The 22,938-nt window shown below is 41.2% G+C and overlaps 1 protein-coding gene across 3 annotated transcripts in view; it reads left to right on the forward strand.

The window, feature by feature from the left end:
- The window catches only part of tll1 (tolloid-like 1), a 61,523-nt gene that overhangs the window by 13,050 nt on the left and 25,535 nt on the right, over positions 1-22,938 (forward strand). For all 3 annotated transcript variants that reach the window (XM_026171435.2, XM_026171434.2, XM_080303034.1), the window contains 7 exons: positions 12,159-12,281; positions 12,453-12,533; positions 14,586-14,759; positions 14,855-14,972; positions 17,653-17,831; positions 18,404-18,509; positions 19,679-19,803. In XM_026171435.2, the coding sequence (XP_026027220.2) occupies positions 12,159-12,281; positions 12,453-12,533; positions 14,586-14,759; positions 14,855-14,972; positions 17,653-17,831; positions 18,404-18,509; positions 19,679-19,803 (906 nt within the window). The remainder of the gene's footprint in view (positions 1-12,158; positions 12,282-12,452; positions 12,534-14,585; positions 14,760-14,854; positions 14,973-17,652; positions 17,832-18,403; positions 18,510-19,678; positions 19,804-22,938) is intronic.

Below are 22,938 nucleotides of genomic sequence, written 5' to 3' on the forward strand. Positions count from 1 at the left end.
TTTTCTATATGCCAATATGTTTTTGATACAAACAATGGCAGTAAGAAACTTTGACTTTCAGATCAATCTGTTGATGTTGAAGGAGAGGTCAGAGGTCAACATGATATTTTAACTCTTTCTATGGTACTTTATACATATTGACAATACATACTGAACTTGTAAGATTCATAGTTTCTAAGTCATAATGTTTTTTGTCAGCTTGGTAAAAAGAATAATCATGGAGCTGATTTTAAAGATCTTGGTGTTACACTGAGCAGTGTCCAAGTCTTTCAGTCAGCTCCACTTGTCGTGCCTAACTTTAAAAGACCGAGATGGTGATGGGCAAAATGTCCAAGTTGAGGTTTCAGAATATTAGTTGACAAACCAGTGGAGCCATCTATATCCATTTTTAATCTTTGGTATCACTGTTGCCTCTTACAAGGGAACATGGAAACCTTGAATCCATATTAGGCTTTTTAATGTAATCATATTTTTTACACTTAAAAGATCATGTTAGCTTCCAGGCTCATTGATATTTCCCCTCACTTTGCCACTGGTTTGCTCGACTAGATGTTTCAGTTAAAGTCAGTTAAACAAGCCAATATGATTGGCTTCCATTTGAGTATTTATGCACAATCGCTTTAGTCTTGTGCATAAATTGATCACACAGGCTGCTTGCTCATCCGGGACTTCCTTTAAAACAGAATCATTTATAGCAGAGTTGAGTTTAAATCGAGGCTGAGCCTAAAGAAGTAAAAGAATTTGAAGCCAGACAGTGAAGTAATGCTTCAAAATATCAGGAGCACCAATGGGTAAATCAAAGTGTGATAATCCAGTCCTGACCAATGCAAAGGAATGATCTTCAGCTGCTCCCTTATTTCCCAAGAGGTTACCACTGCGGATGGATCCACATATTTGATTTGGCACAAATTTTACGCTGGCTGCCCTTCCTGATGCAACCCTCCTGTTTATCCGGCACTAGGATTACACCAGCTTGCGACCCCTGAGGCTGGGTTCATGTCTCCTCCTGGTCTAGAACTGGGAATCTTTCATGTGTAAGGCAAATGTGGTAATCACTACACAACAGAGCATACACACAGTATATATATATATATATTTTTAAAAATGCACAAAAAAGGTCTTTACAGTATAAACACAGATTTCCTTCTTAACAAAGCTGAGGTTTCAATAGTGAACAGATATTTGGGTGGAGCATCAATTTAATAAATCCACTTCATAAGCTCTCACCTCAAAAGCATGCCATATTGTAACTCTTTGAGGCCTGCATTTTTGGTACTTTGCCTCATCATGACCTTTTCTGGCACCATCAGTGTTGAACTGCAGCACCTGCTGTTGGTCGCAAAGGGTTAAAGTAGATAAAGCAGCTTGCACAATGATTAGTTTTGGAGAAAATCCTCAAACGGGGCCGAGATAATCTCTTTTTTAATATAACGGCACGTTTGCAGCCACATTTATATACAGCATAATAATATCACATGAGTGAACGGGCTCATATACATGCATGTTCACACACATGGATGCCCACATCTTAGCCCACCTACACTGTGACCTTATATTTGCTTAATGAGGAGCTTAGTGAGGTGTGTGTGTGTGCAGTCATTGTGTATGTGTGTTTGTGTTAGATACACCCCAGTGAGTACAGCATGAGTGCAGAACGCAGTAGTGCATAACTGTATACTGTACTGTAGTGCAGTCAAAATGTACAGAAAAACACCTGCTACATTTATCACAAATAACATTTAAGCAAACAAATTTGTTTTAAAAAAATCAGTTAATCTAGCTGCATTTTCACCATCTTAGTTTGACAATGTCTTATGTGACAGATTAAATATCTTGAGAACTAAGTAGTTTACTTTCTTCCCTTGAAAGCTGCTGGCGTCTCCTTTAAACGAGGGCTGTGATGTGATCAAAACCCTTTTTAAAAGCTTTAATGAAGCCTCGAGTCTCTTTGTCTTTTTGGAAACTTTGCACAATAAATCCATACCGACAGATGCGGTAATGAAGGTGTTCTCTGGTCACATATGCAATTTTCAATGCCTGAAATGCCGCTGTTGTTGTTAGCGTAGCTCTTAGCAATCCCATAATGCCTTGTTTGGTTGGAACATGGCCATCAGTGGCTGTGTTACAAACCTGCCAAGTAATTAAAAGGACTAACTGGACATCTGAGTTGCAACTCATTGCATGGAATAACAGCAGATTGACCTCATTCTCTATAGACCTGCACTTTCAGGGTAGTGAAAGCATAATGAATAAATCAGCATAGATGCAATGAATAATATGTACAATCTCCTTTACAGGTATCTATAACATTGTAAGCTGTGTGCTCAGGGTGTGTTGAGCATTCATAGATATACATACTTATCATTCAGGCTATTTTTTAACTAAAACCTGGTTGTTCTGAAAACAGATGGTACGTTACAAAGCTGAAGCCAGACAAACATTACTACACAGGAAATAATCACTTCGATCGAACTGCTTTGAATTCTTGTTTAACTTCAGCAGTTATAGTTATGGGCTCGTTCTCCACCTCTTTGCACTCGCATTTTGAGCGTAGTTTGTTTTGCAAAAAAGAGACAAATCATACATCAATCAACATTAAATATGCATTTCACTGATAGCATTAGGATTAGTATTATCATTCCAGTTTGAATGCTGTTATCACAAACTCTACTGGGAAAGATAATGCATTGAAACATATCTGTGGCAGCACTCAAATGAACATGGCAACGACTGCTTCACTGAGTGTTTAAGAGAAACCCAAGCAAAAACAAAAATCTTTTTCATCTAGTGATCACAAAAAAATCATAAACAACCATAAAAGTTCAGGCAGGGAAATATAATACATGACTAAAATAGGGCAGCCATTATTTTTTATTTAAATCCTAATTGAATTGCATTGTGTTATCATTGTATTAAAAGCTTATGTTTGATTGCTCTTTTGCATCAGTGTGTGCGTGCTTTGTTCAGATGACAATGAGTGACGCTCGCATCTGTTGGACATTCGCTGTCAGGCTGCAGAATTACTTGCAGAAAGCTGACTTCAGCTGTGTCTGCTTGAGAACTTGATCAATAAGACACAAAGCAGTCTCGCTGCTAGCTGGCAACATGGTGGGCTGGTGGGGTGAATACGTGTGAGTAGTGATGCCTCTACCTCTCAGACTGTGTTTGGTGCATTACTGTTGTGTGTGTGTGTGTCCCTGTGTGCTACTGTGTGTGTTTGCTGCAGTGCCCCTGCTGAAGGGCGAACAGTAAGGCCCTGGTCAGCATGATGTAGACCTCCTGGGACGTCCTGGGGTTTTTGGATCAATACCTTTCCTCCTGCATCTCCCTGCATCACTGTTCTCATCCCTCCTCACCCCGTGGCTTGACTTTGGGCTATTTATGGTATCTCTATGGATTAACAAGACCCTAACGATCAATGGGCCAAACTTACTATCACTGTACTCCCCCTCCACTTCTCACTTTGTATCTCTGCTTGTGTCAGCTCCTTTTCTCTGGAAAACTTTTAGTCCTTATATTTTTCCCTTGTTGTCCTGAAATGTTCAGAGCCAAGAGAAGTGTAATCTCAGGACACTGTCACATTCACGCTGCCCCACAAATAGGAGCAAAAATGAAGGGAAAGTCTTTTTCCAATGCACATGCAAGGTGATACAGACTGTGTTTGTACGAAGATTGTCACATTGTCCTTTTGCTGTTGAAGTAGCAGATTTAAGTCGATTGTTTGTTCAGTTTTTTTGTTTTTTCACTCTTCTGTGGCTCACTATGAACGCAGAGAACATGCTAGAGGAAAACTTTGTCACCCACAGCAATTTAGCGTCAGAAATAACAATTCTAATAGGACTATCCAGACCACATCTTTAAAAACGTGCTGGTGTAATTGTGCTGTTTTTGCGACTTTATGTGTCAAAGTCGCACCCAGATCAGCCTTTTCACATAGTATTAAACCTCTTTTTATATATGTTTTTAAATGGTTTTCCTTTCAACCAGGGATTAATCCAATCCAGACTCTCGTTATAAAATGCCCAGGGAAAAAATATATTTAAAGGGATAGCAGATTCTGTTTTGCATTCGCTCTTGCATAAATAACAGAGCTGCAAATACTCGAAAAATGACAGCGAGAAGTTTGATTAGTACCATTCATGACAAATGAAGAATGGATTTTCCTAAACAAATCTCTTTCCAAGCTGAACTGTGCACAAGCTGTGTGACGTACTACCCTCATTAAAATACCAAAAACTGGTTGGTCATCTCTGTGGAGCTCAGCACGAACCCAGTAGCAACCACCACCTGTAGCTCAAAGTTAGAGTCAGACTTAGTGAATCATGAAAGATTAATTAAAGAAAGACTGAAAAATAATTAATTTTTCAGACTTTCAGAAGTCTGATGCTTTTTGTTGCTGTAGACTACTTTGGACTATTGTGCGAACAAAGCCAGCTGCTGGTCATTTGCGGTGATCGTTGCTCTCTCTCGATTGTACAATGTGCATTTGGTAAATTATGTAATAAAAGCAGGGATTACCATGATGTTTAATAAATGCATATCTTCGCACATCTACTTCTTTTACTGTTTCAAGCTACCTCCACAGTTTATACTAAGGCAGCCTGATCAAATGCTGGCTCTTTCTGGTTTTAAAGGTGATTTTTTACATAATATATAAAAATAAACACATTGCTTCACATCCAGCTCTAATTTAGATTGCTATCCTTCCAATCTAAGCAAAATATAAAACACCACTGAGCCAAACACACTCCCAGACTGCATCTGATGTTGTTATTCATAAATCTATGGACGCCGTGGTTTGCTCTTCTCTGTAACAATAGTGCCGAGTTGAGCACAATGGCACCCTGACCCCCTTTCCTTTAGCGGCAATCCCGATTAGCTAAATGACAATCTTCTCCCGTGCCATTGTTAGTGTATTAGTGTCTTGAATCCCTGTGGAGGCCAATAACTCAGCTCAGCTAATCACTCAGAGATGACTATCGTTCAGTTGTCCATTGTTACAAGCTAGCGGGGTAATTGTGTTTACGTGTGTGTCTGTGTGTATGTGTGTGTGTTGGACTGAGGTGATGAAGAGACTGAGGAGGGAAGGTCTATTACAGTACGTGCAGTGCAGCTGTTTTTGCCACCGTGTAGCTTCTCAAAGGTATCAAGGTATCACTGCAGCTCGCCTGTAGACCTGACATTTGAAAAATCGAAGCAGCGTGCTCCCTGACAGTGATGTTGGACCAAAAGTTCTGTTTAAGTTTTTGATTTGTCCTTTTCATGTACAAACATAGATAAATGATGATTTTTTTAAGCATGCACATTTTTATCTGTTTTCAGGGTCACCCTGAAATGATTACACTTCATGTTTTCTCATTAATATATCAAAAAATGAAGCAAAAACAGCTTTTTGGACTGCTTTTTAATGTCAGCATCATCAACATCAACATACAACATCAGCATCATCAACATCAACACCGGCGCTATAAGATGGCGCCGGTGAGGTCGGCTGCCGTCACGACTGCTCCGACCACTTTTTCTTTGTCTTTGTTTTTTAAGTTAGTTTTCAGCGTTTCTAAATCGGCAAAATCATCACCATTGGGTACATTAGGTATGACAGTGACACTCTTGTTTCTATTGGTATACAATGTACTCACAATTCGAAGTTTTTAACTCCGGATCCGAGCTGGCCGAGTGAGATCTCGAGGGAGAACAAAGGGAAGCGGCGGCGGCCTAGAGGGAAGCGAGCCGGCGTCAGGAACAGGCTGAGAGCTCGTGCACACCGCACACCTCTGCCTAGCATCCTGCTCGCCAACGTCCAGTCACTGGAGAACAAGCTTGACGACCTCAGGGCCAGGATAAAGTTCCAGAGAGACATTCGGGACTGCAATCTCCTCTGCTTCACCGAGACATGGCTGAACCCAGCGGTGCCGGACCACGCCATCCAGCCGGCCGAGTTCTTCTCGGTTCACCGCATGGACAGGACACGGGACTCGGGGAAGTCAAGGGGAGGCGGCGTGTGTTTAATGGTGAACAACAACTGGTGCAACAGTGCGAACGTTGTTCCTCTCACACGCTCCTGCACACCAAATCTGGAACTACTGTCCATCATGTGTCGTCCTTTTTATCTACCTCGGGAATTTACATCGGTCATTGTAAGTGCCGTTTATATTCCACCACAAGCGGACATGGTCACCGCCTTATGCGAGCTGCATGAGGCACTCACACAGCACCAGACACAACACCGGGACGCTGCGCTTATTGTGACGGGGGACTTTAATAGCGCCAACCTCAAACGCGCAGCGCCGAACTTTTATCAACACATCACCTGCCCCACCAGGGGTGAAAGGACACTGGACCACTGCTACACTACGGTCAAGGACGGCTACAAGGCACAATCCCGCCCCCCGTTTGGCAAATCTGATCACGCCGCCATCTTCCTCATGCCAAAATACAAACAAAGGCTGAAACAGGAAGTTCCGGTTCAGAGGAAGGTCGCGCGCTGGACGGATCAATCGGTGGCCGCGTTACAGGACGCACTCGATGACGCAGACTGGGGCATGTTCAGAAACAGCTCCGACGATGACGTCAACGTGTTTACGGAAGCGGTTGTGGGATTCATCGGGAAACTAGCGGATGATACCGTGGAGACAAAGACTATCACAACGTTTCCCAACCAGAAGCCGTGGGTGGATAAAACCATCCGCGACGCTCTGAGATCCCGCACCGCTGCCTACAACACGGGACTCATGACGGGGGACATGGACCCGTACAAAGCCGCGTCATATAACGTGCGGAGGGCGGTGAAAGAGGCGAAGCAGCGCTACGGGAGGAAACTAGAGTCACAACTCCAACAGAGTGACTCTAGGAGCCTGTGGCGGGGACTAAGGACAATAACGGACTATAAAGCACCAACAACCGGTATGACGAACGCGGCCGTGACTCTGGCAGACGAGCTGAACACTTTCTATGCTCGCTTCGAGGCTGCAGCTAAGGTCTCCAACAATGCTAGTGTTAGCGGCGCTAACGGCTGCAGACAGGAAGATACTGCCAGCACCGGAAACGTGTTCGTCATCTCCGAGCATGAAGTAAGGAGAGCCTTCAAGAGAGTGAACACCAGGAAAGCAGCAGGACCAGACGGCATCCCAGGTCGTATCCTCAGAGACTGCGCATACCAGCTAGCTCCTGTGTTCACTGAGATATTCAACATCTCTTTATCTCAGTCGGTGATCCCCACATGCTTCAAAGAGTCCATCATTGTTCCTGTCCCGAAGAAACCCCACCCTGCTTCTCTCAATGACTATCGCCCTGTAGCCCTCACCTCAGTAGTGATGAAGTGCTTTGAACGCCTGGTCAGAGACTTCATCATTTCTTCACTACCAGTCACACTGGACCCACTACAGTTCGCTTACCGTCCAAATCGTTCCACAGACGATGCCATCTCTCATCTCCTCCACACATCACTCACTCACTTGGACACTAGAAGGGGGAATTATGTTAAAATGCTCTTCATAGACTACAGCTCTGCATTTAACACCATAATTCCCTCCACACTCACCACCAAGCTGGAGCATCTGGGACTCAGCTCATCTATGTGTCAGTGGATCTCCAACTTCCTAACTGGCAGACCACAGGCAGTAAGGATGGGCGGACATGTCTCAGCCTCCACCACTCTCAGCACTGGAGCCCCCCAGGGGTGTGTTCTGAGCCCCCTGCTGTACTCTTTGTACACATATGACTGTGTGGCCACTACCAGCTCCACCACCATCATCAAGTTTGCTGACGACACCGTCGTGGTGGGCCTGATCTCTGATAACAACGAGACGGCCTACCTGAAGGAGATTAGGAATCTGGAGAACTGGTGCCAGAGGAACAACCTCCTTCTAAACGTCAGTAAGACAAAGGAGCTGATAGTGGACTTCAGCACTAAGCAGGAGAGGAACTACCAGACCCCCGTCATCAACGAGTGCCCAGTGGAGAGAGTGGACAGCTTCAAATACCTCGGAGTTCACATCACGCAGGACCTGTCATGGTCCTGTCACATCAACACCGTGGTGAAAAAGGCCCGACAGCGTCTCTACCACCTCAGACGCTTGAGAGACTTCCAACTGCCCTCCAAGGTGCTCAGGAACTTTTACTCGTGCACCATAGAGAGCATCCTGGCGGGAAACATCTTAACCTGGTTCGGGAACAGCACCATGCAGGACAGACGAGCTCTACAGAGGGTTGTGCGGTCAGCTGAGCGCACCATCCGCTCCGAGCTCCCTGACCTGCACTCAATCTACAGCAGGCGGTGCTGGACCAAGGCCAGGAAGATCGTGAAGGACCTCAGCCATCCCAACAACAGACTGTTCTCTCTGTTGAGGTCAGGAAAGCGATTCCGCTCCCTGAAGACCAACACAGAGAGACTGAGGAGGAGCTTCTTCCCGCAGGCGATACGGTCTCTCAATCACACCACCACACAGTACTGACCCACACATATGGTTCTTACACACACACTGGACTTTCTGGACTTTGTTTTTGCACAACACTGGTCACTATATTCTTCATTTCCGGTTAATACTTGTACAGCTGCTGTTATTGTGTATATATTTATTTATATTTAGATTTCTTCATACATTCTTATATAGTTCTATATTGTGTATTGTGTATTTTGTTGTACAGTTATTTTATTTTCAACTTTAATTTATATATTTATCTTTATCTTATTCTTCCCAGTTAAATTTACCCTTCATTCTAATTTGTGTTGTACAGTTATTTCATTTTTAACCTTAATTTATATTTTATTCCTTCCTAGTTAAATTTACCCTTTTTAATTTTTCATATTTATTTCCTATCTTATTCATAGCCTTTTCCTTTTTTGTTTTCTTTAGGTCACGAGCAGTTGTCCAAGCATTTCACTACATATCGTACTGTGTATGACTGTGTACGTGACAAATAAAATTTGAATTTGAATTTGAATTTTGAATTTGAACATCAATCTGTTCTTCTCAGCAGGATGGTTGAAAGGAGAATGGATGGGGAGTGAAGGTGCACAGCCACATTCAGGTCCTTTTTTCAGAAATCCTGCATTTTATTCGTGGAGCTTTTAGAGATTTAGGAGTTTTTCTTGTGTTTTCTTGGCTAATATGTTGTGGTTGTCTTTTGTTGAAATGTAAACACCAAAATGAAGCGCTTGAAACTTGAAGTTCCTAAGGAAGCAAAGACTGGAGCCGCTCCTTTTTTGCATTTAGAGGAACCCACTGAAGTGGTCTGAGCATCCGATCGGATGTTTCCACTTTCATTAAAAGTAACTGGTAGAAGATCACGAGGTAGCCCCAGAACAGGCTTGATAGATTATATCTCATTTGTCCAGGAAAAAGAGAGGATGTCAGTGGTGCAAGGGCAGGAGTAGAGAGAGTAAACAGCAGAGCAGTGAGTGTCCTGATTTCAGGCCACTGTAACAGCCACTGTTACCAGTGTTGAGGTTACTTAATTACTCCCTGGAGAAAGTAATTCATTACACTACTTGTTACATTACTTATACATTACTTCATAAGACAACCTGAAATGCACATGCTAACACACCAATCTCTCAATGAGGACACACACTTTTTTTTTTACAGTGTTTAAATTTGAACATGAAGCGAAGTTTGAAACCAGAGCAAAGAGACTTCAAAGTAATTGCCACAGTGATTATACTGTAGAAACATGTACAGGTGTAAAGGAGGCTTTAAGCCTGACTGCCCTTCATTGTCTTTGTTACCTGTTCAAATTCAGACTCTGGCTGCTTGGCTGGGGTCAGCATGCACTCAACTTTAAGGCCATTCTTGATTCTTGACTAGTTTGTGTTAACGTGCTGTCTGTGCAGCTGCTTGTGGAGAGCTGATGTTATATTTACAAGAAAAAGACACCTTTCATATGATTTTCTTTCCATTTGCCCGGCATGCAACTGAAGAACCTTTGTAATGAAAGTGATTATGTAATTGTAACTGTAATGTGATTACTGAATTTAGTGCAGCAATGTGTTACATTACTGTGTTACTGAAAAATGTAATGTGACACGATTAGACACGATTAACATGTTTACACCCAACACTGAAGATAGCTGTGTGTGTGTGTGTGTGTGTGTGTGTGTGTGTGTGTGTGTGTGTGTCTGTGTGTGTGTGTCTGTGTGTCTGTGTAGCAATACACAGCTGCTTTGATCTCTGAGTTTATATCAGATACAGATTTCTGTATATTAGAGCAGAGGATCTGGCAATTGATTGTATAGCTGTGCAGGAAGTTAGACAGTTGATTGCCAGAAGGTTAAATTAAGTCATCACCTCAAAAGTAATAGATGTCACTGAGTAATTTCCTGGTATGTGTGACATCTACCTTAGCAGCTGCCCAGACTGTAACAAAAGGATATTTGTATTTCCCTAATCCGAGAAACCACGACCACTGAACTGGAGGTTGTAATAGGTCAAATACTTTGAACATGAATCAGACTTCAGAACAAATAAATCCCTGCTGTAACAACCTTGAAATGTAAGTTCTTTCTGTTCCCATGTGTTAAATAAAAGTAGAACGAAACAAACATTTCCATTTCCACTCTCACAAACTGTTGTACATGTGGTGTTTGAAACACAATATTCTGTTTAACTTGTGATTAACTTTTATTTTTCATTATCCATTGTTTTTTTAGGGGTTTTTTATGCAGCCATATATGATAAATGCCACTACTTTGAGTAGTGGCATTTATCATATATGGCTGCACATTACAAAGACATTATATATTATGTAACATGTACAAATTAAGGTTCAAGAATTTATAAACTACAGTGCTTCTGGAAAAACACCTCATACATATGAACCAGTCTCTGAGAAAATTATCTCACTGCTCACCACATTTATTACCTGCAGAAACATTTTTTCTTGTGAGTTTATGGGCTCAGTTACAAGTTTAGCATCTTTTTTAAATACAAAAGGAATTCATAAATCATGATCGTGATTGCAATAGTCTCACGTTGACCTGGTCGCGCAGGTGGCTGCTTGTACTTCATCTTGGTTAAATGGTAAATGGCCTGCATTTGTATAGCACTTTTATAGTCCATAGGACCCCAAAGCGCTTCACACTACATTCAGTCATTCACACACACATTCACTCACTGGCGATAGCAAGCTACATTGTAGCCACAGCTGCCCTGGGGTGCACTGACAGGGGCAAGGCTGCTGGACACAGGCGCCACCGGGCCCTCTGACCACCACCAGTAGGCAAACACGGGGTTAGTATCTTGCCCAAGGATATTTGGCATGCAGCCAGGATGCAGCCTGGGATCGAACCACCGACCTTCAGATTAGTGGCTGACCTGCTCTGCCACCTGAGCTACAGCCACCCTAAGTTGCTACTGTCTATGTGTGCAGTGTCCCTCAGCCTCTCACTTGCGACGTGGTCACCGTCTCTCAAGTTGAGCCATCAAAACTGAAGTTCACAAACTTCAGAAACATTGTTTTGTTCTTAGTTAGATTGCTGTGCTGTTAAATTAGCCGGTACAACATCACACTCTTTGGCTCCTGTTGGTCTCAAACTGAAAAACACATTTGTTACACTTCAGCACATTGTGATTCTGGTCATGGTTTAGCTTTGGGTCTTTGTGTTTGAACTTTACAAGCATGCACTAAGATGGTCAACAGAAATGCAAGCATTTTCACTTTTTGATTAGATGATTAGATGAAACTTTATTAATCCCTCGGGTGGGTTCCTCCGGGAAATTCAGTTTCCAGTAGCAAAGCACCGAAAGAAGTTGCATGTTACAGATACATTAAGGGGAATGAGAGTAAGGATATAAGCATAAATACACCACATATACACATATACACATATATAGATACAGAATATACAATATGGATAAATAGGATTGCTCATTTGAGTGAGTATATTGCACAGTGATTATTGCACAGTCAAATATAAGAAAGAGACAAAAAACAAAAAACAAATATTGCAAATATTGCAAATATTGCAAATATTGCACCGTGTAGAAAAGCCCCTACAACTCAGTTGTTCCCGCCCTCCCTTGTCCCCCTGTTTCTCCTCCCTCTCCCCTCCAGTGAGGAGTTAAACAGTCTGATGGCGTGTGGGACAAAGGAGTTTTTAAGGAGTTTTTATAACAGTATTAGGATTTGATAATAACTGGAAAATGTTCTCTTACTTCCAGCTGTATTTTGGGGTGACATCGCATTAGATGAGGAAGACCTGCGCATGTTCCAGATTGACAGGACGATAGACCTGACACAACACACACACATGCACACACACTCTCGACAGGGGCACACGTCTGGTAAGTGGACTCACTCTAACTGTGACTGTCTTGTGTTTTCTTTGAAACTCTGTCATTACCCATCAGTTGCAGAGTAGAGTAGCTTGAAAAGGAAGGAAGTAAACAGGAGGTCACCTGAGGACAACAGGATCTGTCATTGTCTAATTTTTCTTTTCTTTCTTTGTTTGCCAGGTGGAATCGAGGAACATGAAACTCTGAAGAAGAGAGGGTCTTTATACCTTCTGCTAGAAAGAATACGTAGGTTTGGTTTTGGTAAGCAAACTAAAATTCATCCCATGCTGTTTTTCAAACTTCATGAAACCTGCTGAGTCTGCATGGTGGAGCTTAGGGACTTTATTTAACTTACTTTGTTAGTCATTAATGTTTATGGAACTGAATGACCTAGACAGCCTATTGGTTTTCTTTGCAAGCAAAATTTCTTTTCCCCTTGCAACTGCAACCAAGAAAAAAACAATAAAGACACAGTAAAGCATTTAAGATACATAAATTAGGCTACAGTCCCAGTGAGATAAACTTTTTTTCTTTCAATTCAATAGGAATCGTGGTGATATGCTGTGTCATGTGAAAGAATTTCCACAGGACATTATACAGTCCTGCAAACAACTAAGCACACCCCATGATTCCTTAGCTAGGAGAACCACCGTTAGCAGCAATAATTTGGAGTAATCATTATCTGTATGACTTTATCAGTCCTTCGCATTGTTGGGGAGGAATTTTGGCCCACTCTTCATAACAACGTCTCTTTCACTTCTTTGAGGTTCGTGGGCATTTTGCTTATGCAAGCTCTCTTAAGGTCCCGCCATAGCATTTCAATCGGGTTGAGGTCTGGACTTTGACAGCATCATTACAACGCCTTGATTCTTTTCTTTTTCAGTCATTCTTTTGTAGATTTCATGTGGTGCATGAGATCATTATCCTATTGCATGACCTAATTTGGGTCGAGCTTTAGCTGTCAAACAGATGGCCTCACATTTGACTCTAGAATACTTTTGTATACTGGAGTTCGTGGTCTACTAAGTGACTGCAAGGTGTCCAGGCTGTGTGGCTGCAAAACAAGCCCAAATCATCACTGCTCCATCACAGTGGTGACAGCTGCTGTGAGGTGTTTTTTGGTGATATGCTGTATTTGGTTTTCTCCAAATGTGGTGCTGTGCATTATGGGTAACCATCTTCATTTTAATTTCATCTGTGTAAAAGACATTGTTCTATAAGTTTTGGGGTTTCTCCTGGAGAGCCTTCTAAACAAGCCATACTTGTTCTCTTTCTAAGTGTAACTGTCATGAACTTTAACGTTTAACACTTTGGGGCCTGTAGAGTCTCAGATGTAGCTCTTGGGTTTTTTGCAGTCCAAGCGTTGTGGGGTCATCCAGGTTGTGGCACTTCGTTAGTACACAGCTGAATGCTCCAGACTGCCGAAAGTTCTGGTTTTATGGAGGTGCTCACACTTTCTCATGATCAGTTACTTGAGTGCATTTAATTAGCAGCGCCTGGCTGCTATTTCAACCCTTAATTCCAATAGAAGCAGTAAGGCTGTACTACGTTTTTCACCCTCTGCTTCTGCAGTTTAGTTTTGCTTTGTGACACAGTGAAATATGTCATGTTTCACAGATTGCTGTGAAAGCTCTCTTTTTCACATGGCTGTAACTACACCATAAACTTTTATGAGGGCCCACTCATGAAAACCAAAGTCATACCACAAATCAGTGACAAGCTGATTTTTCTAGAAGAAGCACCAAATAATCACATCGTAGAAAGTAACAACCATGGTAGCTTGTTAGAAAAGTGCCTTTTCCTTCCAAGAATCCTCAGACAACTTGCTCATCTTTCTGGGATGATTTTAAATTGAAATTTCATCAAACCCTAAAAGCCTGTTTTGCTGTTTAGGCAAATGAAGTACTTCACAATGAGGAAATAGAGACACCAGAAGCAGATCTAGAGACTGAATCCATTACAAGTTTACTTGTTTTCAGTTCTTCCAAGTGTTGATAGACCTGACAAAGCTGCAACACAACCTCTGGTCTACACACTGATATCTGGCACCACTGAAAGTTTGCTATACTTTTATTTTTAGAACTTGACTCAATGTAAATGTAAAAAGCTGCATTGCATTAGCATAACTACATTATGTCTGTTTGAGTTTTATTACTGTGGGCCTTTAAAACAAACTGTGAAAGGTCAAATATAACAAGAAGCATCATTATCCAATACTGTGGAAGCACATTTATGACCTCATATTTATAACATTTATTAGGTTTGAACACAACACTTAATTAACTGTGACTTTTCCTCTCACCATTCTGTTAGATTATCTCCCCAAAAATGACAGCAAGGGAGCTGCCAGTCCAAAGAGTCAAAGTGGGAAAGCTGGGAAGAATGGAAAGTTTGTGAAAACTCGTATTCCTCGAGCAGCCACTTCCCGAGCTGAGAGGATATGGCCTGGAGGAGTCATTCCCTACGTCATAGGAGGAAACTTCACTGGTAAGCAACTCCGCTGGACGGCTGCCCGATCAGCAGTAAATCACACACTCATGAGTGATTGTGTAAAAGGAGGATGTAAAATTTGTGTGTTTCAGGCAGTCAGAGGGCCATGTTCAAGCAGGCCATGCGCCACTGGGAGAAACAGACATGCGTGACTTTCATTGAGAAGACAGATGAAGAAAGCTACATAGTCTTCACCTACAGACCCTGCGGGTTGGTTTGGAAATGTGTGTCTGTTTGTGATTGTGTGTGTACCTAGAGTTCACAAGTGACCTTGTCACACAGAGAGACGATGTGGTCACTCAACAATAGCTCTACTTTCCTTCCTGTCCTGCTCCTGTTTCCCCATCCCACCAATCACGGCGCTTGGCTTAAGTGTTTGTATGTTCGTGCAGTTTTTTTGTTCATATTCTGGAGAAGGGCATTGTTCTGTCGAGTGGCAGCACGGTGGGTCAGAGTGTGTTTGTACAGTGGTGACACTTCAACTGACTGGATGGGAGGTTGTAGGGTGCCTGAGATCAGGGCATTTATCGCTCTGAGACAGTGTTGTGCACATGGTTGAAAGAGTAGGATATCCAGCTCCAACTGTGACTTTACAGAGTTGGTGTAAAAATGACCTAGAAACAATTCTTATTTAACAAGTATTAATAATGTCAAAATGCAGAATTCTCACTCGTTCCAGCTTTTGCTTATATGACAAAGTGTTTTATAGATGCAAAACTGGAGCTTTTGACTTGGAGTAACAAAAATTTTAATTCATGTTTTTGAAACAAGGATTTTCACAATATATAGATTTTTTTTTATCCAATGTTCTGCTAGCACCACAAAAGTTTACATTAAGAGACTGTGTAGTTATTACAGTATGTGTACATCGATTATTATTAGCGGTTATTGTGGTTAACAGAACAGACACATTCAAAAGTTAATATTCAAGACCAAATATCCAGTACCTGCTGGTTTCACCGCATCCTTGTCAGTGTTATTATAGTTCCATTTTCTTTTTTCTTTTATCCGTTTCTAACTGTTAAATGGGAGTTTTTCCTTCCCACTGTCACCAAGTATTATTAATAGGGAGTCATCTGATTGTTTGGGTTTTCTCTCCATTAGTGCAGGGTCTTTACCAATATAAAGTACCTTGCAGTGACTGTTGTTGTGATTTGGTGCTGTATAAATACAATTTAATGTATTTTTTTGTCTTTGTTCAGTTAGAGTTAAAAATATTTACATATTTGAGGCCTTTTTAGTTTTTATTGCAATACGAAAGAAACCAGTGCCTTTGCATTAGCCTTGGGTTACCTGCCCAACCCAGTGAGGTAAATCAACACCCACGTTTAATATAGTTTATAGCGGCTTTTATTATTAAAATTGAACCAAGTTTTACAATCACAGCCTAGCTGGGTCACAGACACGACATCCCAAAAAATTTGACCAAATTTAAAAAGAAGATCATAACATTTTCTAAGACTTGCTTCTGACTGCTGAGTCATTTGAACTTTTAACACTTATTTGATCAATTATTTTGATGCATTGAGAAATGTAACCTTACCTCAACATTCAAGCTGTAGATGTGTAGAGTCAAATTTGATTTAAAAAAATAAATAAATAAATTTGGAATTCAGTTTAGGATTCTTTTAGTGTCTCTTGCAATATTTTTTTGTAGTTTTAATTTGGTTTCTCTTTTGGTTTGAGTTAGTTATAATACCCTTGTTGACTGTGGCAAAGTCACATCTTGAAACACTTTTTTTTATGGCTGGAGAATTAAATACAATCACATGCTTGCTTGCAGACTCTCTGTACCTTTGGAAATTTTCTCGCAAACATGTTAACAGACTGTGGTATCAAACCTCGTAGACTAAAATGTGCCCATGGCATCATGAATCAAAAGCACTGAAGCACATTTAAAGGAAAAGTTAACGGGAGACAATAAACGTCTCCAATTTTAGAGCAATTGTAATTTATATGTGAAGTTTTTGGACAGTGTTTTTGTGTAAAGAAGGAATTTAACTTGTGGTTTTCTTTTTCTGAAATTGTGAAAGACATCTTTATAATTTTCCAATAAAGAAATTGCATTTTTGATATCTCCAGCCGTGCAGCCACAAGCATCAAAAATACTTCAAACCATAATATTTGTTGCCTGATGAAGCTCAAAAAGTTATACATGGATGAGTCCAAATGAGGTTGCTTTTAAATGTAAAAACCAGCAGGTGAGGAAAATATCTATGTGTTAACTGGTGATGTCACTTGCTCGTGTTCTGTGATTGGTTGGCTGCATTAGGCACTTTAAGCTGACGTCTAAGTACCCTGCAGGTTGGATGTGCAGTGTGGATGTGTGTAAATCAGACAAACAAGGAAACATAAAATAAAAATGCACACATAACCACAGTACATGTACATCTGTTGTGTGTTTGTATGAATTTACTGACGGTTTCCCTCCACCCCTCCACCCCCCCACCCAAAAAAGCAGAGAGTGAGACTGTATCTACTCCAGTGACTCCTGATCCTTACCGTGCAATCAGCTCACTGGATAACTTTAATCAGATTTGTTAGCCTGGCACGAATGTCTCTGCTACCCAGCAAAAGAGAAGGAAAGCGTGTGTGTGTGTGTGTCTATGTGCATGTGTGCGTTCTGAACAGCGATATGTGAATTCTCACAGCGTTGGGTTATGAAACCGCAGCATTATCAGAGTGTTTTATGTACCTAAATCCTGCCGCTTTTCCTCTTGTGGATGTAGTGGAGGCCAGGAAATCCTGAAAAGATGTGTGTGCGCTTGTGTGTGTGTGTGTGTGCGTTTATTGTTACTTGAACATAACACTGCAGATTCTTATTTCCACTGCCAACTGTGTAGTAAATTACCTATCTCTCTGCTATCAACTTCCTACTAATCCTCATTAGGTGTTGTTCCTATGTGGGTCGTCGTGGAAACGGGCCCCAGGCCATCTCCATAGGAAAGAACTGTGACAAGTTTGGCATTGTGGTGCATGAACTGGGCCACGTCATTGGCTTCTGGCACGAACACACGCGGCCCGACCGTGACGATCACGTGACCATCATCCGGGATAACATCCAACCAGGTGAGACCTATTATTAGACACCTGTGGTCTCTGCTGGGATCACTCAGGTTGTTTCTAGACGCAGACAAACAGCAACGCTTCTAGACCGAGTGTGTGCGTTTCCAAATTCACACTCAGTCTAGAAGCTGAGTGAGTGTGAATGAGCCTTTTAATGATTGTGAAGTCACCTGGACCGCTCTCACCACAGTCTGTCACTTCTGCTCAAACACACCTCTCTGCACCACAGTGTAATCTGACAGGTGTGAAATCATATCACACAGCAGTATCTCAGACCTGACCCACGGCTTTATTTAGAAGCAAATCAGAGCTTTCACCAGTTTTGCTCTGCTGGACTTTAAGTATTTGAATAAAAGCCCCAAGATACCCTTTCTGTTCACATTTAGTCATTTTATTTTTTTTTATAGATGTGTTGCGCAGGCTGTTTGCTTTTGCACTTATGAAAGCAAACTAAGTAGTTACAGTCTGACTGTTGATCAAACTAAAACCTCCTCATGCTGCTACATCTGCATGTGTGCAAATATTTGTGCGTATGTGTGTGTTTGTACGGCGTGCGTGGAATTTCTGGTTCCCAGGCCAGGAATATAACTTCCTCAAGATGGAGCCAGGGGAGGTGAACTCTCTTGGGGAGCCATATGATTTTGATAGCATCATGCACTACGCCAGGAACACCTTCTCACGGTAAGCAGTGGTTTGAATTTCAAAGATTATGATATGCCAAGATTGATTTAGTTATTAACAGTAAAGTCTGGGCTTTTTCTGTGTTGTGCTGTTGTTGTTTTGTTTGGTTTTATTATATTAGCTCCAGTCTGTCTTTCCGTGCACAAACATCAGCTATGCATAAATTAAACACCTCACTTGTTGTGTTACTCACATAGTAACACAACAAGAAACACTGTGAACCAGCGTTGGTATAATTGCCAATTAACAATTTTTAGGTGTCCTACCCACATGTCAAAAGCTTCTTTCTCACATGATCGCTACATAACCTCAGGAGAATCAGGTTGGGACCCTGTCCAAAGTTGATCTTTTTCACATGCAGTACACAGCAGGAAGTAGTTCCCACTACCATAAATGCTCCTTTTGATTCAGGAGATGCTGCTGCTGGAGGCAGCAGGACACAGAGCTCTAGCTTTAAAACAACCTGATTGCACAATTCTTACATCTGTTCAGCTGGGCATCATACATTGCTTACACTAGGTAGCTGGCAGGCTAAAGCTCGTTTAATGTCCAGTCTGATTGCTGCGCAAGTTTATAATGTCAAATGAAGCTCAGAGGGGCGTCTAGAAAAGCGCATGAGTGAAAATGGCAAACTTTATTGTAACGCAAACTATTTTCACCTGTCATTACCATGTCATGTATTTCATACTGTTTGTTTTTGCTTTGCAACTTTTATGATTTTATGATTTACTTTGCATTTGAAGCATATTTGTGCCCTACTGAGCTGTGCTTGTGTTGACTTTGACAACTATAGCACATTTACTTCATCTGAAATCAGATGTGTTTACATGATGCAGTGAAGCTGATGGAAGCCTTTCAGAATTAAGAAATCTTTTCCAATTTTTTTATACATCTGCACCATTTAAAATGGTGAAAAAAGTTTGGATTTGGCAGCAGAAAGTGTCATGGGTTTACTTTACATTTTTTCCGACTGAGGATGCTTTTTAATCTGCGCCATACCCGCTTATATAAGCCCTCCCATTCCCCAGTCAGTTCCAATGCACATGTTAGAGAAAACACAAAACTGCAATGGTTGGGTGAAAATTGTTTGCTTGTCCATACTGTTAGATTGTTGTTTAATTTTACTGATGTGTTGCAATGACATGTTGTCTCTTTTCTCTTCGCTGAAGCGGGATGTTCCTCGACACCATCCTTCCATCCAGAGATGAAAATGGGGTCCGGCCTGCAATTGGTCAGCGGACCAGGCTCAGTAAAGGAGACATTGCACAGGCAAGAAAGCTGTATAGATGTCCAGGTACAGATGCTTTTACTTTCAGTCTGCAGTGTGTCTGTGCATGTTTGTGTGCGTCAGTGAATGTGAGTGCTGTCGTCATAGCGCGTACCTAAAAAAATTACTTCTGTTTATCTGCTTACGTCTTTGGCGTAAGACCGGCCCGGCCCTCCATTCTCCAGGGTCTGGACATGAAATTGAGTAACATGTTTTGTTTTTTCATGTGATGCTTCCCTCCATTTTTTCAGTGTCTTTTTCTCACACACACACATTTCAAGTGCACGCCCGTGCTTGTCTGGCGTTCCTCTGGTCCCTGGTGAGTCGTTCTAATGTGATCTGGATCTGTTCTCACAATGAAGTGCAGCGATGTCACAAAGGTTTATAATTGCAAATGATGCCATTACTTTTGACCACATATGAAAACACACAGACGCACAAACACAGTTCCATCCCCAAGTCTATGAGGCATCATCAGTTCAGCCAGCTAACGTCAAAATCGTCACCCGGGCCTGGATGTGAGGTCTGACGAGTATGCATGCCAAACTGTTGGCATGGTGTTGGTCATTTTGATTACGTGTACTGTTCTCACAAATTGACAGCAGCAAAATCAATGCGTATCTCTAAAGCAAAAGAGTCAGCATTACAGACAGAAGAGCTGCTCTGGTTTCATTGTAGAAACACAGTAAAATTTACTGATCCTTTAATGATCCTATTTCTGCACTTGCACCTGGATATCTATAAACTGTTAAGTGCAGTGTGTTATTGTGCGATTTGCAACAGCACACCAAAGTCCAGCCATGTATGCAGGCAAACTTCAGCTATAGGAGGTATGTGATGAAGGTACTGTGGAGTAGTTGGCTGAATAACTGAACACTGAACACAATAAGCTCTGTGCTTCATGATCTACGGAGTGTGGGACACAATAAATAACATATTTAAATAAAACCACAGTTTTATTTTATTAATGTATGTATTCTGTTACTATATTACTGCTGACATATGCAGTACTGTGGAAAAGTTGTGATTTGCTCTTCATTTCTTTGCATTTTGCTTTCAAGGAGCCAGTTTAAGGAGAAATTAGAAAATTAAATATTTTTTTATTTAAAAAATAATTTAAAATTATTTTTAATTTCTTTCAAAGATTTATTTTATTGGACATTAGCTGCTTTTTAACAACTCATTTTTAGTCCAGTCTGTGTACCTGACCATTTTCAGAGGAATTGTGTTGGTTAATTCACTTAAAACTGATCTATTAATCATTTAAGCATAAAAATGTGCCTTTGCAAATGTCCCATGTCTTTATTTCAATCTATGAAGAAACGCCAATGATAACACAGTTTGAGTTCAGATTGTGTTTTAAGGCATAAAATAGTATTTTTGCACTAATAACATGCTAATTAAAAACATAAGCTGAAAACTTGCTCTGCAGTGTGTCCCTAAATAATTTGAGGAAACTGAATAAGTAGAGGACAGAAAAAGAAAATGAAAAAAAAGTATCTGAAACTCATGGATTCACTAAATAGTACCGTAATATAAACAATCCAGCGAAGAGCTGACACGGGACCTGCAGCTGGACTTTTAGTTGATCCATCTACCCAGTCTCACCAGAAATGCTCTCAGTTGAAGGATGGCTGTCAGGAAGCCATTCTTAAGGAAGGAAAATGGAGAGAAAAGGCTGATGTTTGCCAAATTACACAAGAACCGGAATGAAAGTCAGTGGTAACAGTTCTTATGGATTGATGAATTCAAATGTGTTTCATCCCCAAGTCTATGACGTGTCAGATAATTCAGCCAACTAATGTGAAATTTGTCACTCGGGCCTACTTAAGATGTGTGAGATCTGACATGTGTGTATGCCAGCAGTTTACACAGAACCACAATGGATGGCGGTGGTCATTTGATGTAAGTGTGTTCTCACAAATTTAAAGGATCAGTGCACACACTACACAAGATTCAGAGCCATACCTACATGTAAATGTAGTCTCATTTACTGTTACACCTGAACACACACATATATTACAGTTTAAAAAACATCAAACTAACTTAATATAACTCTAAAGATCAACATAGGAGGCAAAGTTGATCTGAAAGCAAAATCCACAACAGAACACTTTCAGTCATGGATCGGCCTCCCCAGAGCCGGGAGCTCAACATTACTGAAGCAGTATCATTCTGACAGAGAACAGAACAAAAGGCAGCCAACATCCAAAGCTTTGAATGTCCTGCAAGAATGCTGGAGAACTATTCCTGAAGACTACCTAAAGAAATTACTAGAAAGCTGCCTAAGAGGGTTCAGGCTGTGTTGAAGAAAAAACTGGTCACACCAAATACTGACATTCAACCTCATTAAAACAGTACACACCTATTTCCTATTTTCCTAGCAAAATATCAAGAAATGATGGGTGGCTCAGTACTATATGCATACATACCATTAATAATTTTGATTGTCTATAGTGAGCAAGTCTGTGTTAGTGGGTCTCAGCTGCAAACAGATACAACTTCAGCCTTATAAGGTCATATTTGAGTGATACCATATTCACTGACAGATGAACAGAGCCCCAGGGCATTGTGGGGGGAAAACAGCATGCATCATGGGATTGGAGGGGCACATTTGGCTAACCTCCTTTTGAAAGAGAGTGACAGCACTGAACTCAAGATGACGGATAAAGAGAGAAAAGCAGCGGGTTTGTTTTTTCCATTCAGCCCTGTTGTTCTTTTCCTATGTGATGAATTAAAAGTTTGCCACTTCTATTCACTTACAGTCAGTGACTTTACTACTGAGGAATGTTTAATTCTGCTAAATGGTGAAAGGGCTTCATGACTGAGGTTGGACCTCACATGAACACGGATGCACACAGGGACAAAAAAATGTAGCCTCCTACATGCAAAACTGAAAGAAGCCAAAAGCAACACGGAACGCGAGTTTGTTTCTACGTCAGAAATAATGTCTAACAGTTTCCATATGGATGCATCAGATAATATACACATAAATGGCTCACAAACAGAGCATGTCTGATGCTATTGTTTTGAATAAATAGCCTGAAATATATTTACTTAAAATGGCAGTTAAAACATTTTGTGACGGTTGAGAGTAATAATAAATATGAGAGCCATGTGTTCTTTAGTAATGTACCGATTGTAAACCATCAGTACAAAGCT

The sequence above is a fragment of the Astatotilapia calliptera genome, chromosome 6 (genome assembly GCF_964374335.1).
Source record: "Astatotilapia calliptera chromosome 6, fAstCal68.1, whole genome shotgun sequence".
NCBI lineage: Eukaryota > Metazoa > Chordata > Actinopteri > Cichliformes > Cichlidae > Astatotilapia > Astatotilapia calliptera.